General features: G+C 47.3%; 1 protein-coding gene across 1 annotated transcript in view; it reads left to right on the forward strand.

Annotated features, from left to right (window-relative positions):
• Positions 1-14,298, forward strand: part of LOC104540782 (sodium bicarbonate transporter-like protein 11) — a gene marked incomplete at both ends in the record, with an annotated part of 43,057 nt that overhangs the window by 7,260 nt on the left and 21,499 nt on the right. The window contains one exon of the mRNA XM_010184667.1: positions 4,836-4,988. Coding sequence (XP_010182969.1) covers positions 4,836-4,988 — 153 coding nt within the window. The remainder of the gene's footprint in view (positions 1-4,835; positions 4,989-14,298) is intronic.

A 14,298-nucleotide genomic window follows, 5' to 3' on the forward strand; every position in this document is an offset into this window, starting at 1 on the left:
AGTGATATTAGAAGAGAAAAACTTTGCTTTTCCCAGGGTGAAATGTCTGAGGCTGCCAAAGCTGACAGCAGCTCCTGTGTTCTGCTGGGGTGACCATGAGTGCTGACTTGCAAAACCAATATAAAGGACTGTCCTGCAATTCTGTGCCTACAAACCCATTTGAGATGGCTTTTAGTACAGCTAGCTGATCATGTTGAGCTCATATGAACTCAAAAGAACTTTTAATGTAACCTTAGCTGATCTTTTTTTTAAGAGATTTTGTGGATGGTGGCAACTACCACTCCTAAAGAGGAGGAGACACCACTCCATGATTCTGGTAGCTGGAGCTTGGATTTGGCTGAGGGAACGGGCATTGCTGTGCAATCTGGTGCTATCAATGATAACACTTATTTCCATCCTGGTAGTGCAGACTACCTTGGAAGTTGAGAGCAGAAAATGAGTAATGCCAAGAGGAAAAATGCACCATCTCCTCCAAAAAACCTCCTTCCTAGTTGCTTTCCTGGCTTGCTGTGCTCAGCTGAGCCTGTAGCAAAGTGTGGACAGATGCATTCGTGCTCCTGACCTCCTGATTAGTGTGTGTGCTTGCAGATGTTGATTAAAATACTCAGAGGCACACCGAGAGGTTGTGCTGAGGCTGTGTCTGGTGTAAGTCTCAAGCTGGGTTGTGAGATGATGTTTGTTAGCAACATAGCTGCTCTTCTCCCAGGAAATGGCATTTGATGATTAAGATTTCATCTTTCTTGGAGAAGTCTGCAGCCCCTGGGCTGTAAGTGCTGCTCCCACAGAGCAATTAAGCTTTTTCTAGGAACATATACAATGCGGTTGAAGTTGTGCTTCCTGCTAACTACTGCTCTGCTGGTTTGTTTTATTACCCCAGGTACAGCTGCCAGGTGCCACTAAGGCAGTGGAGGGGGAGGTAATGCCACCTCAATTCACTGCTCTTCCTGACAGAGCCCTGGGCTCTTTAAAACTCAGCTCAGAAATTAAATAACTGCAGGGCTAGCAGCTTGACGGGGCTGTGAGAGGGTTGATAGCAGCAGGACTGGGGACATGAAGAGGATCGGAGAAGGTGATGGGAGTAAGGAGAGAAGGCTGGGTTGGATATTGAGATATTGAAGCAAGACAGGCTTTGGCCAGGCATGAATTGCAGGGGAAGGAGTGATGCTGCAGTGGGGAATGGCTGGAGAAATAGCATAAATTGGGGATATTTGTTTATTTTCACATTGCATATGGTGGGCTGAGGTACACAAAGACTTGGGGTCAAGGCATCTGCTACTTATGGTGGCACAGGGTGAGGGGTTGATTTTGTTCCTGCAGCACTGAAGGGTGGTGCCTGCTGTCCTTGTTCTCATGCACTTTTCATGTCCTAATTTCTTTTCCATGAGATGAGTCCTGTAGGGTGGACTGAATGGGATCATCCTGACCACAGAAGGTGATCTTCAGTGCTGCTTCAGGGCTGCTCTGATCTTCTCATCCGACTTTAACTCGGTTCCTGTCTCTGGCCTCCTTACTCAGCAAAATCTCCTTTCTTGACTTCTTTTAGATCGCATTTCAGGCTGAAGTGGCACTTCCTGTACTCAGAGGTCTGACCTCAATTTGTTGTATAGCTCATGGCACTTCAGCAAATGCTGCCTTCCTATGAAGGTGGCAATCTGCAGCGGTAGAGATGGGGAAGGGAAACACCACTTTGAAGATCTTAAATTCTTCCCCAGCTGATCTGAGGCCTTGTCTGACCCCTTCCTCTGCCTCTCTGAAGCAACTGCTCATGGCACAGGCTCTGAAATACCACTGAGGCTGCGCTTACATAGGGAAACCTGGTTGATACAGGTTGTCACACAAATTGTGCAACAACCACATCAGATCCTGCTCTAAACTTCTGCGAAATGCTGATCAAACTTACGGAGGAGCTGAGCAGCTTCTCCTGTTGCTTGTGGCATCTGATGCCCTTCAAGCAGCAGGGGTGGCACTCGGTGATGTGGGGAAACAGCTGCCAGGGCTGGAGGCAGCTTCTGAGCCATGCTCGGAGGGAAGGGGAGGTGCATCTGCCATGCACACAGCTCATCTTCTCACCTTGAGGTGACCCCGCGTTTGACAGCCATAAGTTGCTCGTGTTTTAAAATGCCTGGTGGAATAACAGGCTGAAGGAGTCAAAACAGGAGTGGTTTGGAGCCTTGAGGTGGCTTAGTGACAAAGCAGACACCTGCCTGGGAGTGCAGTTCCTGTACAGCCCAGGTTTGGGATTATTTGGAAGCTGAGTGCTTTGTCCGCCCCTTGCCCAAGGGACGCACGGCTCTGCTGCCTTTTGTTCTGCTCTTTCCTCCTCTAAAGAGGGAGGAACAGAGGATGCTTCCCTTGCCAGAGTCCTCGCTGACCTCTGCCCAACCCTCTGATCCTACTCCACCCTTGCCCTTCTTCCAGCTTCTGTCCTGCTTCAGTCCTGTCTCCAGTCCTCTCTGCTTTGAGTCCACCACTGCTATGCCCTTATCAAGCCAGTTCCAGTGGGATGAAAAGTGAAGAAATCATCTTCCTTGCTTGGCTTTTACCCATCTGTGTCTTAATTGCATTAGGACAGTGGGGAAGAACTCAGTCATGTTCTCAGAGCTGTGTGCTTGAAGCATCTTGCCCTTCATGTCCCTCCCATCTGACCAAGTAGGAAGGATGAAGAAACGCGGACCTGTTGTGATAACTTCTCTGGGGATGCGGTCCTGGATATGGCTGAGATAGAGGAGCCCAGGGTCATGGATTTGAGCCTGATTTTTAAAAGTTTTTATTATTTTATGTGGCTGATTTTTGCTTTGGAGGGTTGCCCAAGCTCTCCTGGCACCAGGGGCGAGGCTGCCAGCACTGGTGGGTGCTCTGCTTTGCTGAGGAGAGGTTATGGTGTGTCCATCATGTATTTTGGAGTGAACCAAACCCCAGGTTTGGCTCTGTTTGGGTCTGCGATGCTTGCATGAAGCTTTGTGGTGCTTTGATGCCAGCAGGTACCTTGTCTGGCTGGTGTCCATCCATCCAGGGCTCAGGCTGCCCCTCAGTCCTGGCACATCTGCCAGCCCATGTGCAGATGTTTAATACCTGGTGGTACCCACAGAGCCATGATACTTTAGGTATTGTGTTCCTTTGTTTCCTATACTTTCCTCACCTCACTTCTTTCTGCCTTTGGGCAAGTTTCTGTCTTGCAGGGATGGAAACAGCTGCCTAAGCTCCAGCAGCAGCAGAGGACAGCACCCTTGGTGTGTTTTACTGGCTGCTTAGCAGGCTGGGTGGAAACGGCAGCAACCTGGATGCTTTTTATTGAAGCCTTCAGAGCAGTTTCTGATAGGACTGATCCAAGTTTATTCCTGTCAAGCAGGTAGATGAAGAAGGCAGAGATCAGGAAGGGGATTAGTCTGAGTTCTTTGAGTTTCCTATGCCTCAGATAGGCAGCTCAGAAGTCACCTGAAGGGTTGAAGCGCCTGCAGCCCTCCTGGGGATTCCTGTCGAGCAGGTAGATGAAGAAGGTAGAGATCAGGAAGAGGATTAGTCTGAGTTCTTTGTTGGGTTTCCTATGCCTCAGATAGGCAGCTCAGAAGTCACCTGAAGGGTTGAAGCGCCTGCAGCCCTCCTGGGGAGATGCTGAGCTGTTGGGATGAGTGCCCATCGGTACATTGCTCATAGCAGGAAGCGCTGCAGCCCTTGTCCTGTGTCGCAGAGTTCCTGTTTGTGGCCTCCCTGCTTGGGGCTTGTTTTTTGTAGTGGTGAGCTGTCGGCTCCAGATCTCTCCCAGATCATGTGTGCTGCTTTCAGCTGCTGCCGCCTCTACGATTGCTTATTCGAGGCTTTAAAAAAGTCATCAATATTTTAGTTTTCACTCAGCCTCTGCCTTGAAGCTCACCCTTTTCATTTTGCTGTAGTGCCCTAAAGCAAGCTAATGAAATATATCCCTCCTGCTTCAAATTAGTCATAAAAGACTTGTCAGAAGATGGGTAGAAGCTGCTGAATAATCCTGGTAATGTAAAAATTGACATTCTATAATGTCCCTAATTCTCCTAATTAAACATGATACACGAGAACACCACAAGAGTCCTCCAGCTGCTTCGTAATAAAATGTTGCAGTGAACCAGCTTGCTGTTGAATGAGGCTAGGTTAAACTCTAATTAAAGTGTTGCAAAAGGCTAAGGAGTTGTCCGCTGTAATTGGGAAACTTGTCTCATTTTCTTGGTGCTGCCACCTCGTGTGACCTGCTCCTCTGCCCTGTGGGGAGCTGTGGGTCTGTCCATCTGTATCAGGTGTCTCCTTGGAAATGTTTTTTTCCCTTTCTGTTTCCCCCCCTTCAGTTTCAAATTGCTGAATCGCAAGTGAAACGGCTGTGCTGCCGGTGACTTGAGCTGATGAACCTGTTGTGTTTGGGGTGGGCTGTGGCGCAGCTCTTGCTTCTGGGTCGCTTTTTGACATTTTTATGCCTTCTCGTCAGGGTTTTCATCCTGGGGTTGTTCTGTGTGGGGGTTTTTTTGTTTGATTTTGGTGTTTTGGTTTTGTTTTTTCTTTTCTCTGAGAGAAGTATCTGCTTGGGTTTGCCACCTGCACCATTAGCTTGCTGAGCAGGCTGGTGGGCGAAGCCCTGGCTGTTGCCAGGCTCTGTAAAACAGTCCTTCGAACACACACCTGAGGCCAATCCCATAATGTCAGAGCTGATTGCTTATAACTTTCATTCCTCCACAAACAAGGGCTTAAGAGAAGCCCCTCGCAAGGCCCTGGGTGCTGCAAAGGCCTCGCTGGAGCCCTTGGCAGCCATGATCGGTGGGTATGTCTGCGCCTCGGTGCGGCCCTGCTAACTGCTCTCTCCATGTTGTTGTCAGGGTACCTCAAGTGCGACACAGATGATGGCTGTGAGACCAAGGAGGAGACAGGGGGTGAGGAGCTTTTCGACGCGGTGAACTCCTCCATCGTGTCGGGGGACAGCATCCGCTTCTTCGTCAACGTCAACCTGGAGGTGCCACCGAATGCCACTGGTGAGTGCCACCCGCAGGATGGGGCTGAGAGACATGGTTGTTCCTTACCACAAGATTTTGGAGCAATTTTATTGGATTTAAGGGAAAAAAAAAAAAAGGGCTGGCTGATGAGTGGGTCTTCAGCCACCTGCCTGAAGTGTCCTGAGGTGGTTTTATTTTTAAAAGGCCTTGAATCTGGGGCCTTGCTTCTGTTCTTGCTGCTGTGGCCTGGTCACCGGAGGAGAGTAATTTCTAATGAGAAATTGGGATATCTGGTGTATGTGGTCACTGTAAATACTTTAGACATGACTCTAGGGCTTCCTGAGGGTTTTGCAGGTTTTGGTTTGTAATCAAGTTTTAACTGAAATCCTGGAGGTGAGTTGGAGCAGTGGATCACCCAGGTCCATTGCTGCCTGGCTGGAAGCAGCAGCCAGTAAAGGAAGAAAGTGTGGAGGGACTTTTGGGGTTTGATGTGTGCTTTTTGGACTTAATCATTCTGGCTGGAGGCATGCAATCCCTGTACTTGCTGTGTTGAGACAGACAGCAAAAATGAAGAGAAAACCAGCCTGTTAGACACCTCTCTGATGGAGATCTGGCCCCTGCAGCGCACAGCTATGCCTGTAGTACAGGGAAGTGCTGGTGTGTGTCATGCTCTAGTTATAAATACAAACTATTTGCTCCAGATGAGGGTCCAAGTGCTAAACTCTCCTAAATGTGTTTTAGTGGTATCTGTGCCTGCTGTAAGGCAGCTTCATGCAGGGGATTAGGATGGTGTTTGCTGGTGGTGGTGACTGCAGTGCAGTGCAGTGTTGGGGATGAGCACACCAGTGAAATGTATCCCAGGGGCTTCCATTCTCTGGGACAAAGAGATGGCTGTGGAGCTGTGTTGCAGATGGATATGCCTGCCCAAAAGTGTGCTCTTTGTGCCCTCCCTGCCAAGCCAGTGTCTTTTAGAAACTTTGCCCAGCACAGGGAGCAAGTTGGAGATGACTTCCAGACAGCCTGGTTCACACAGATTGTGCAGGTATCCAAAATGCTTCCTATTAGAATGAAATCCCTAGATGTTTTTCCTTTTGGCCTCCAGCACACCATTTTAACATCTTCTGCAATGCATATGCTAAATGGTGGTGGAGGAGGAATAGCAAACCTGGCTTTTGTGGTATGTGTGGAGGAAAATGCAGCTCTGGGACAGGGCAGCAGCCTGGGGTTCATCCTGGCAGCTGGAGGCAGCCTGGAGCCTGCCTGTGTGGGCACTGACTATTTTGGGAGATTAAGTGTGAGGGCTCTGGATTATACTTGGCATTACAGTATCGGAGAGTCCTTTAAATTTGCTGACAGTTATTTTTAGATTACGAGCAAGTGCCAATTGATCTCTAGTGAGCAATTATTGGAAACAGCGATGGGGAGTAGGAATGGCCTTGATCCTCTGCTTGACTATCTTGAAGTCTACTTTTTGAATCGGAGTGGTGACTTTAAGTTAGGAATAATATCTAGCAATTTTCAAGCCTGCAATTTTACAGATGCCATCTTAATTGAAAGATTTAAGGGGAACTGTACTCTGCTATGACAAGTCTGGGCTTAATGCCGTGGGGTGCATTGTTCGGGGATGAGGAATGCAAGTGCTGTGGATTCTTCTGTGTCTGAAGAAGCTGCCTTTCCTTGTGTGTCCTCCTGGGCTTTTTATAAGTGTTTTTCCTTCCATTCAAAACAGGGCAGAAAAGGCTTCCTTATTTCCCTCAAGCACTCTTGTCTGTGACAGCGGTATTAGTTGTATCTATTTTCTTCTACTGAGATGTTTAGGCTTTTTAAGGAAAAATGGGCTTTTCACGTGCTGGAGTCACCTTTCCAAATGCAAGAATGGAGGCTTTAAAAATGGACTTCAGGCAGAAACAAAGTCCAGACTTTCAGTAAGGGCAGGTGTAAAGTGAGATTTATTTGACAGCATCAAAGCAGTCCAGGGAGCCAAAACCCAGGTTCTTCTCTGTGAGCATCAGGCGTAGGATTCCTCAGACTCCAGGTGTTTGAGTCACCTGGGCTGTCAGCTCTGCCTCAGAGGTGGTTCTGCTGAAGCACCTTCCAGGGTTGATTTTTCTATGTATTAAATCAGTCTCTGGCTGCAGAGGACGTAGCTGATCCTCCTGGAAAGCTGACTTCTTAGGTGGTTGGAAGTGGCTGAGGTGAGCCCCCTTAAGCTCTTCTAAGGAAAGCAGCCTGAACTGCTAAAAAAAGAAAATTACCTTTTCCACAAGTTTTCTGAACCCTTTCCAGAAATGAGGTTTAACTGTGCCATGGCCAAGGCGTATCTGGGAGCGTATTGCTCGTTTTTCAACTCTGCGAGAGGACATCTCTCAGAAATGCCCTTGCATTGCTGCTGCTCTCTGGGTGTCTTGTTTTATGTCCAGGTTTTCCCTTCCTGGAACAAAACTGTGGAGCTGAAAAAGCTCAAGAAAAAGGAGGCAAAGGGGGAAGCAGGTTTTATCCAGACAATACAAGATTTTTTTCCCCCCAAACATCTCATTTCCAGCCCCCAGGGGAGCTCACACACCAGGATGCTACAGATCCCCTGGTGCTCTTTAAACACAATGAAAAGGCAAGTGTGGGAATGTTGTCTTTCCATCCCCATCTCAGTTTTTTTGCCTTTTCCAAGAACACAGTGTCCAGATTCTCTCCTGCTTGAGACTTTTTCTGGTGAGCTGCTGTGAGGTTGCTGCCCACCTTTAGTGTAGGGTTAAAAGATCCAAAAATCCCTGCTGGGGAGGGGGAGGAGTTGGTACCTCAGGGGCTGGGTGCTAGCAGGCAACACAAGTGGAATTACAGCCGTGGTGACAGCTCTGCCATCATCCTGTCGAGCTGTTAATCTCCATATGATGGATGTACAGCTCGTTAGGAGCATAATTGGATGCACTTTACTGTAATTTTCTTTTAAAAAGATCGCTGCGTGGGATTAAACATTGAGCCAACAAAACATAGCACAGCCCATAAAACTCCAACAATTAACCATTGTCATAAAATGCTGGGCTGTGCACACAGATGTGTATAAAACAGGATCGCTTGAAGAAATCTAGAGTTTAAGGTATGGCTTATCTCACTTTTAATTACTGCTGGCTGCTGTTGCTTGGGATATTGAGCTCAAATCAGTGCAGGTGCCTAGGTGCTAAAATGCTTCTCAGTCTTGACACTTGGGTCCTTTCTCCTGGGTGTTTTATTGCTTCCTTGTGGTAGCTGATGAAAAGCTTTTTTTAATTATTATTATTATTACTATTATTCTTACTCTTTTCTGCCTCTCATCCTTCCAGCTTAGGTTTTGGTGGCAAGACTTCTGTTTTCAGTAAATGTTAGTAGCTCCAACATGGAGGTGGGTCTTCATTTGAAATTGGATGCTTTTGGACCTGGGGTCTGCCTTTTTTTGGGGGGCTTCAGAATGGTTTTTAGAGAGACTGAGACTTAAGTCACAGTAAATTAGTACAAGGGAAATGTGAGGTCTATACCCTGCTGTGTGTATTCTTGCAGGAGTCAGCACCGCATTCCTGACCCAAATGAAGTCCCATTACCCTGACATCTCTGCCCCAGGTCAGAGAGGGACCCCCCCCACCACAGCAGTAGGGACATTACCCTTTTGCTCCAGGTGGAAAATCCAGCTTGATGCTCTGGTGTATGAACCCTTCTGTTGTCTCTGTGTTAGCCAGATGTGAATCGGACTGTTCCTTGTATTTTATGTGTGGGCTTTTCCATAAATCCCTTGAGCCTGGGCTGCAGGTGTGTGTACCTGCATCCCTTCAGCCTGTTGCAGAAACACCAACCCTAGGGGATTCTACCACTTTATCTGCAGCAGGCTTGGAAATAAATCCCTACAAATAAATACAGGAATATGAGCCTAAAAGTTGGCAGGCAGGCACTGCAAGCTGCATTTGTTGAAGTTTGATATGTGAAGTGTGCAGGTCCACAGCCTTGCCACTGATCAGTGTTCTTATTTGCTTGGTAGCTCCCTTAAATCAGCCAGGTAAATATTTTCATCATTTGGACCTTGTTCTTGCAGCTTGGGGTTTTAAAACAATTCTTTGGATCTTGTTTTTGCAGTCTAGGTTTTTAAAACAATTCACCTTCTTTCTCTGGTTTGCAGTAGAGGATTTTGTACAGGGTTTTTTTCCTAGACTTGGGTGTTTGTGGGAGCTGTGGCTGCTCAACTTTTTGCAGTGTGTGTTGCCACTCACAGCTGATGCTCGTACCGGTGACTTTGGCTGCAAAGAGGTGCTAGAAGTATTTTTTGGGGGGGAAAGAAAGTAAAAGCCAATCGGAAAGCAAGATGTAGCTTTGCTGGGGGTGGGAAATAACAGAACACGATTTATGCTTGATGAGGAACTAAAGCCTGTTCCACCCTCTGGACAATCGATCATTCCTAGATACAGAGAATCGACAGTTTCCTGTAAATCTGCTCCAGAGGCACGCACGTGCACGGCCGCCGAGCAAAACAGGGTGTACTAAAGCCACGGCCCCTGCCGAAAGGGCTCCTTTTTTTTCCTTTAAGGGGACGAGGAGAAATGCTGGATGCTGGCGCCAAGGATATTCCAGAGAGAGTAGCGTCCAGAGACAAGTGGTCTGGGCCTGAATGGGTATCATTCTGCACACAATAGTCACATTTCCTCACATTAATACCAAGGTCCTTTTTATGTCTCGAGGCACAATGCTGACCCACGCGTTCCATCTGATAACTCCTGTTTTAGCAGTTTGATGTCAGCATGGGATGTTGGGCTCCCGAAGCTTCCTATACTCTAATGGAAAGTGGATACACCGGTTGTGTGGCGGGGGGAGGGAGATGGCCTCCCTCCGAATTTCCTGATGAGAGTGTTTTCAAAGCGGTGCTTGTGAAGCCAAGGGAGGTGCTGGGGGGGGAGTTGCATAGGACAGGTTGTTCTGCACGAAGGCAGCGTTCTCCCTTCTAGGTGCTTCACCTTGGGTTTGCTTGGGTTTTAAGTGCCTTGCTCCTCTAGATAGTATGGGGAAAAAAGAATGCATCTTCTTCTTGCCTTGCCTCAAACTTAATGAGAAAACCTATTGTCTTTTTTTAAGAAGAAAGGTTTTTGCTTTTGTAGTGCATGCACATCTGAGGAATTGGGGGGTGTGACAAGTGACACAGTGCTTGGCACTCTTATCTTGTCCCTGGCTCCACATAAGAGCCCTGTTCACAGGATCACAGAATATGAGGAGCTGGAAGGGACCTGGAAAGCTCCCCCAGTGCAACCCCTGCCACAGCAGGATCACCACAGCAGTCACACAGGAACACGGCCAGGGCTTTGGGTGTCTCCACACAAGGAGACTCCACAACCTCTCTGGGCAGCCTGGGCCGTGCTCCAGAACCCTCACACTCACAAACTTTGGCCTCATCTGCAGCTTGAACCTCCTGTGCTCCAGCTTGGGACCATTGCCCCTTGTGCTGGCATTGGCCATCCCAGAGCAGAGCCTGGCTCCTTCCTCCTGACACTGCCCTTTCCCAATGGATCCCCAGGAATGAGGGCACCTCTCAGTCTCCTCCAAGCTAAAGAGTCAGTCTGTGCTGTCCACCTGTCTTTCCAATTCACCTTGGAGGAGTGCAAGGCAACGGTCCTTCCCTTGCCCAACCTTTCCAATGTCTGTGCTGAGCATCACTCAAGTGAGGTTCTCCTCCCTGCTCCAGAAACTTGTAGCTTGTTGCTTCTTCCCCCTTGCCTTTAAACCTAGGTGTTGGTTTAAGAGGGATGAACCCAGCTGAATCTAGGCTTCCTGCTGCAGCTCAGCACACCACCCTATCATGGGAATGTGGAGAAGTTGAGGCATAGTTCTCTGTCTAATGGTATTTAACCAAAATTACTGAAATCTGAAAGGGATGAGTCCAGACTTGGCACAGCCATGGCAGAGAGGCAAAGCAAAGGATCCCCTTGAGATGCTGTTTGTGCTATCCCAAAAGCTTAAAATCCCAGCCAAAAAGTTCCTGCTCTCTGGTTTCCACCCCATATTCCAAATAAAACATGGTCTTAAGATGCTGCAGATATCACTGTGGAGCTGCTTTGCTCCAAAGACTTCGGTGTCTTCTCAGGTGTTAAGGGCAGCACTGGAGACCTGCACAAGGGCAGGGTTGGAAATGGGATATGAAGTGAAAGGAGATCTCTTAAGGCAAAAGGTGAAGAGCCTTAAACTTGGACAGGTTTGTTTTCAGGGCTGCCTTTGCATAGAAGATGCCATTATCTAAATGAGGGGTGGAAAAGAAAGAAAGAAAACCTGGAAGCATGGGACAGTGCCCTGGCAGGGCTCTGAATGCGCCGACGCGAGGCCACGAGTGCAAGTCTGATGTTGGCAATTCATCATTGTTGCCAAAATCGAGGTGAACTCCCAGCAGGTCTCTTGCAGTGTATTCAGTAATGCTGCTGCGTGCTCGTGTGCGTGTATCCTAGAAATTTGGGATGCGCTTGTGGCCTTGATGTGGCTGCCAGGGGATGTCGGAGATGTGTTGGTGGTTTTCCCCTGGGCAGAACCTGGAGCAGAGCCCAACAGATAAGGCTGGTCACCCCTGGCAGCCCTCCTTTAGCTACGTGTGAGGACACAGACAATACTGCCGGTCGCTAGCTAGCTTCCCTAAAATAGACTTTTGCAGCCTGCTTTGTCCAGCAGGGAGGACCATAAAAATAGAAATGAAAATTTTACATGGCCCTGACCTCCTCTTTCTATTTAAGTATACTTGATTTCACACCTGAATGTCAGGATTAAGTTATTACTCCTGGTAGTGACACATAATGGGTGATTGATGGGTATTTTCTTCCTTGTTGTCAGTAGAGGGTGAACTTGTGGCTTTCTGTCTCAGTTTAACCCCCAGTAAAGGGCTTCTCCACGGGGGTGCAAGGGTCAAGGGTGTTGCATCTCCTTGGCTCTTCGGTAACTGCAGGGAAGGCAGTGACGATGCCATGCAGGATGAGAAACTGGGTGGTAGGTGTTTGGTGGTTCGTTTTGGGCTTTGGCCAAGCCATCTCCCAGTGGATGTGTCAGGGGCAACCTCCTGCAGGGTTTCATCCTGCATCGCCAAGTGGATTCAGTAAAGAAATGTTTGTAAATCATCAAAGAAGTTCATAAGCTGGGCAAAAAAAGCACTTGGGAAGTCTGTGTGTCTTTTTCCTCCTGTTTTTTCATGTTCTGATGGATTTGCTGCTCTCCTTGAGTCACGTTACAGCACTCCAGTGAGACTTCTAAGGTAATGGCCCTGAACTGAGATGGCAATACCCAGCTGTGTCCTTTCCCCAGATCAAGTCTGAGTGGTGTGGATCTTGGATGAAATGATGCATGAGGCTCAGGGCCTTCCAAAGCATCACCTCCATACCCAGAAATCCTTTTTTTTAGGAGAAAGATCCTGGTCCAACAGATGTAATTAGATGGTTTTGCTTGTGTTGATAAAGCAGCACCGGGTGCTCATCCGAAATGAGTACCTGAGAGAGCTGTCAGTGAAGATTGATACGTGCTTGAAAAACCGATAAGAGGAACCAAGAGTTGCTCGGTGATAAAAGCACAGCATGAATTTCTCTTCCTTTTACACGCACCCATAAGGACAGACTGCAGATATCTTTTTAGCACGTGCTTGCTGTTTTTCAAGCTTGTGGGTAATTTTTTTTTGTGTCTCTCCAGAACCATTTGTTGCAGGAGCTGGGTAACCAAAACATGTTTTCTCCTCAATGAATATTTATGGCCTCCAAATCTCCCAGCATATTTTTGCATGAGTAATTAGGCTGCGAATTGAGTAAGATGAGCGATGGAGAACTACAAAAACGTAACGAGCCCGGGGAAAACGCTTGATGTTTCTGGTTCATTTGGGTGCTTGCTTTTTTTAATAATAAATAGCGGGTTTTTAGATGAAACAGCTTGTGTTTTCCAAAAGATGCGTCAGGAGCAGTAATAGCTGGGGAGCATTGTACCAGCAGACTTGGCTAGCTAAGTGATGCTTATAATCTCATGCACAGCATCCAAGGGAACTTTGGGAGAATTTGGGTAATGTCTGAACCATCTTATTTTGTTTAGTGGGAGATGAAGGCAAACCTTTCCCTTTTCTCTATTGCAGTCAACTCTACTCTTAGTCTGAGTTGCAGCCTTTTAGCCCCACTGTGGATGTCATTTAAATTCCAGTTTGATAAGGGAAAGTTTGGTTAAAGCAGCTTTCTGTATGCAAAAATTCCTTACTCGTTCTGGGGTTATCATGTGAATTGCATCCTCAGCTTGCTTTTTGGGTAAGTAGCAGGGCTGGGCTTGAAGGTGCCTGTGTGTGTGGTCAGCCTGAGTAATGGGATTGCAGCAGTGCTTAAAGGTTGAGATTTGGAAGTCCAGATCTGGAAAGGAAGCAAAAAAAATACCCCCTTCATCTGAGTAGCTGTGACTCTGAGCTGCATCTCTGTACTTTTCCATAGAACGGAAAGGGTTTTGGTCTCAGTGGGTTTTTTCCATGCTGTCATTATGCTCATTTGAATGAAAACTGTTCATGCATTTCATGTAGAATTTTGGTACCGGGTCAATCATGTGGGGTTTTTGGAGAGCGTGAAGGTGAGGGCTTGGGAAGAGGAAAAATACACAGACAGTAGCTGTGGTCCTAGCGATGCTACAGAGCAGCTGTCTTGGATGGAGTGGGCTTGTGAGAAAAAACAACTGGGTTTTATTTATGTTTGTCTTTAGTTTATACCCAAAAATTGCTTCACAGATGCTCTAAGAAAACGTTAACATTGGTGCTTAGAAGTCTGAAGTGGGAACGTCTCGCGTATACCCATCCCTGTAACTCGGCTGCATGTTAAGTGACATTTAATAGTCTCTAAGCAGCAGTTTTCTTTCCCAAGAGCTCTGTTGCTTTACACTTGGATTTATGGAGGCAGCGTGGTGAGTTGACAGGACATTAATGTGCTCATCTTCCAGTCACTGCGTGTGATCTCTTGCAGCCAGCTCCCTTGGAAGTGCCTGGGTGTTATTGTTGACTCTTTAACGAGAACAAGGATGGCTTCCAAACGAGGGTGACTCATGTAATCTTAGCCTCAATCTATCAAACAGCGACGCATTGGATTAAATGATTACCTAAAGGATTAGGAGTCAGATTTTTTGGAGAGGTGGGAGAGAAGTGAAGAGTAAAAATACATAGAAAATCTGAAAAACAAAAGAAAAGCAGCGAGATGCAAACCCTAACTGTTCAGATAATGCCCAAGGCTGCTTTTACACTTTGTTTACACATCCAGAACGGGGAATGATGTAAAAATTTAATCTCTGCTTTTCACTAGAGATCGTCCTCTGCCAAGAGTGGTACTTCACCTCATCCCAAACCTTGATTCCTGATGCCTCT

The sequence above is a fragment of the Mesitornis unicolor genome, unplaced genomic scaffold, assembly GCF_000695765.1.
Source record: "Mesitornis unicolor isolate BGI_N332 unplaced genomic scaffold, ASM69576v1 scaffold11255, whole genome shotgun sequence".
Classification (NCBI taxonomy): Eukaryota; Metazoa; Chordata; class Aves; order Mesitornithiformes; family Mesitornithidae; genus Mesitornis; species Mesitornis unicolor.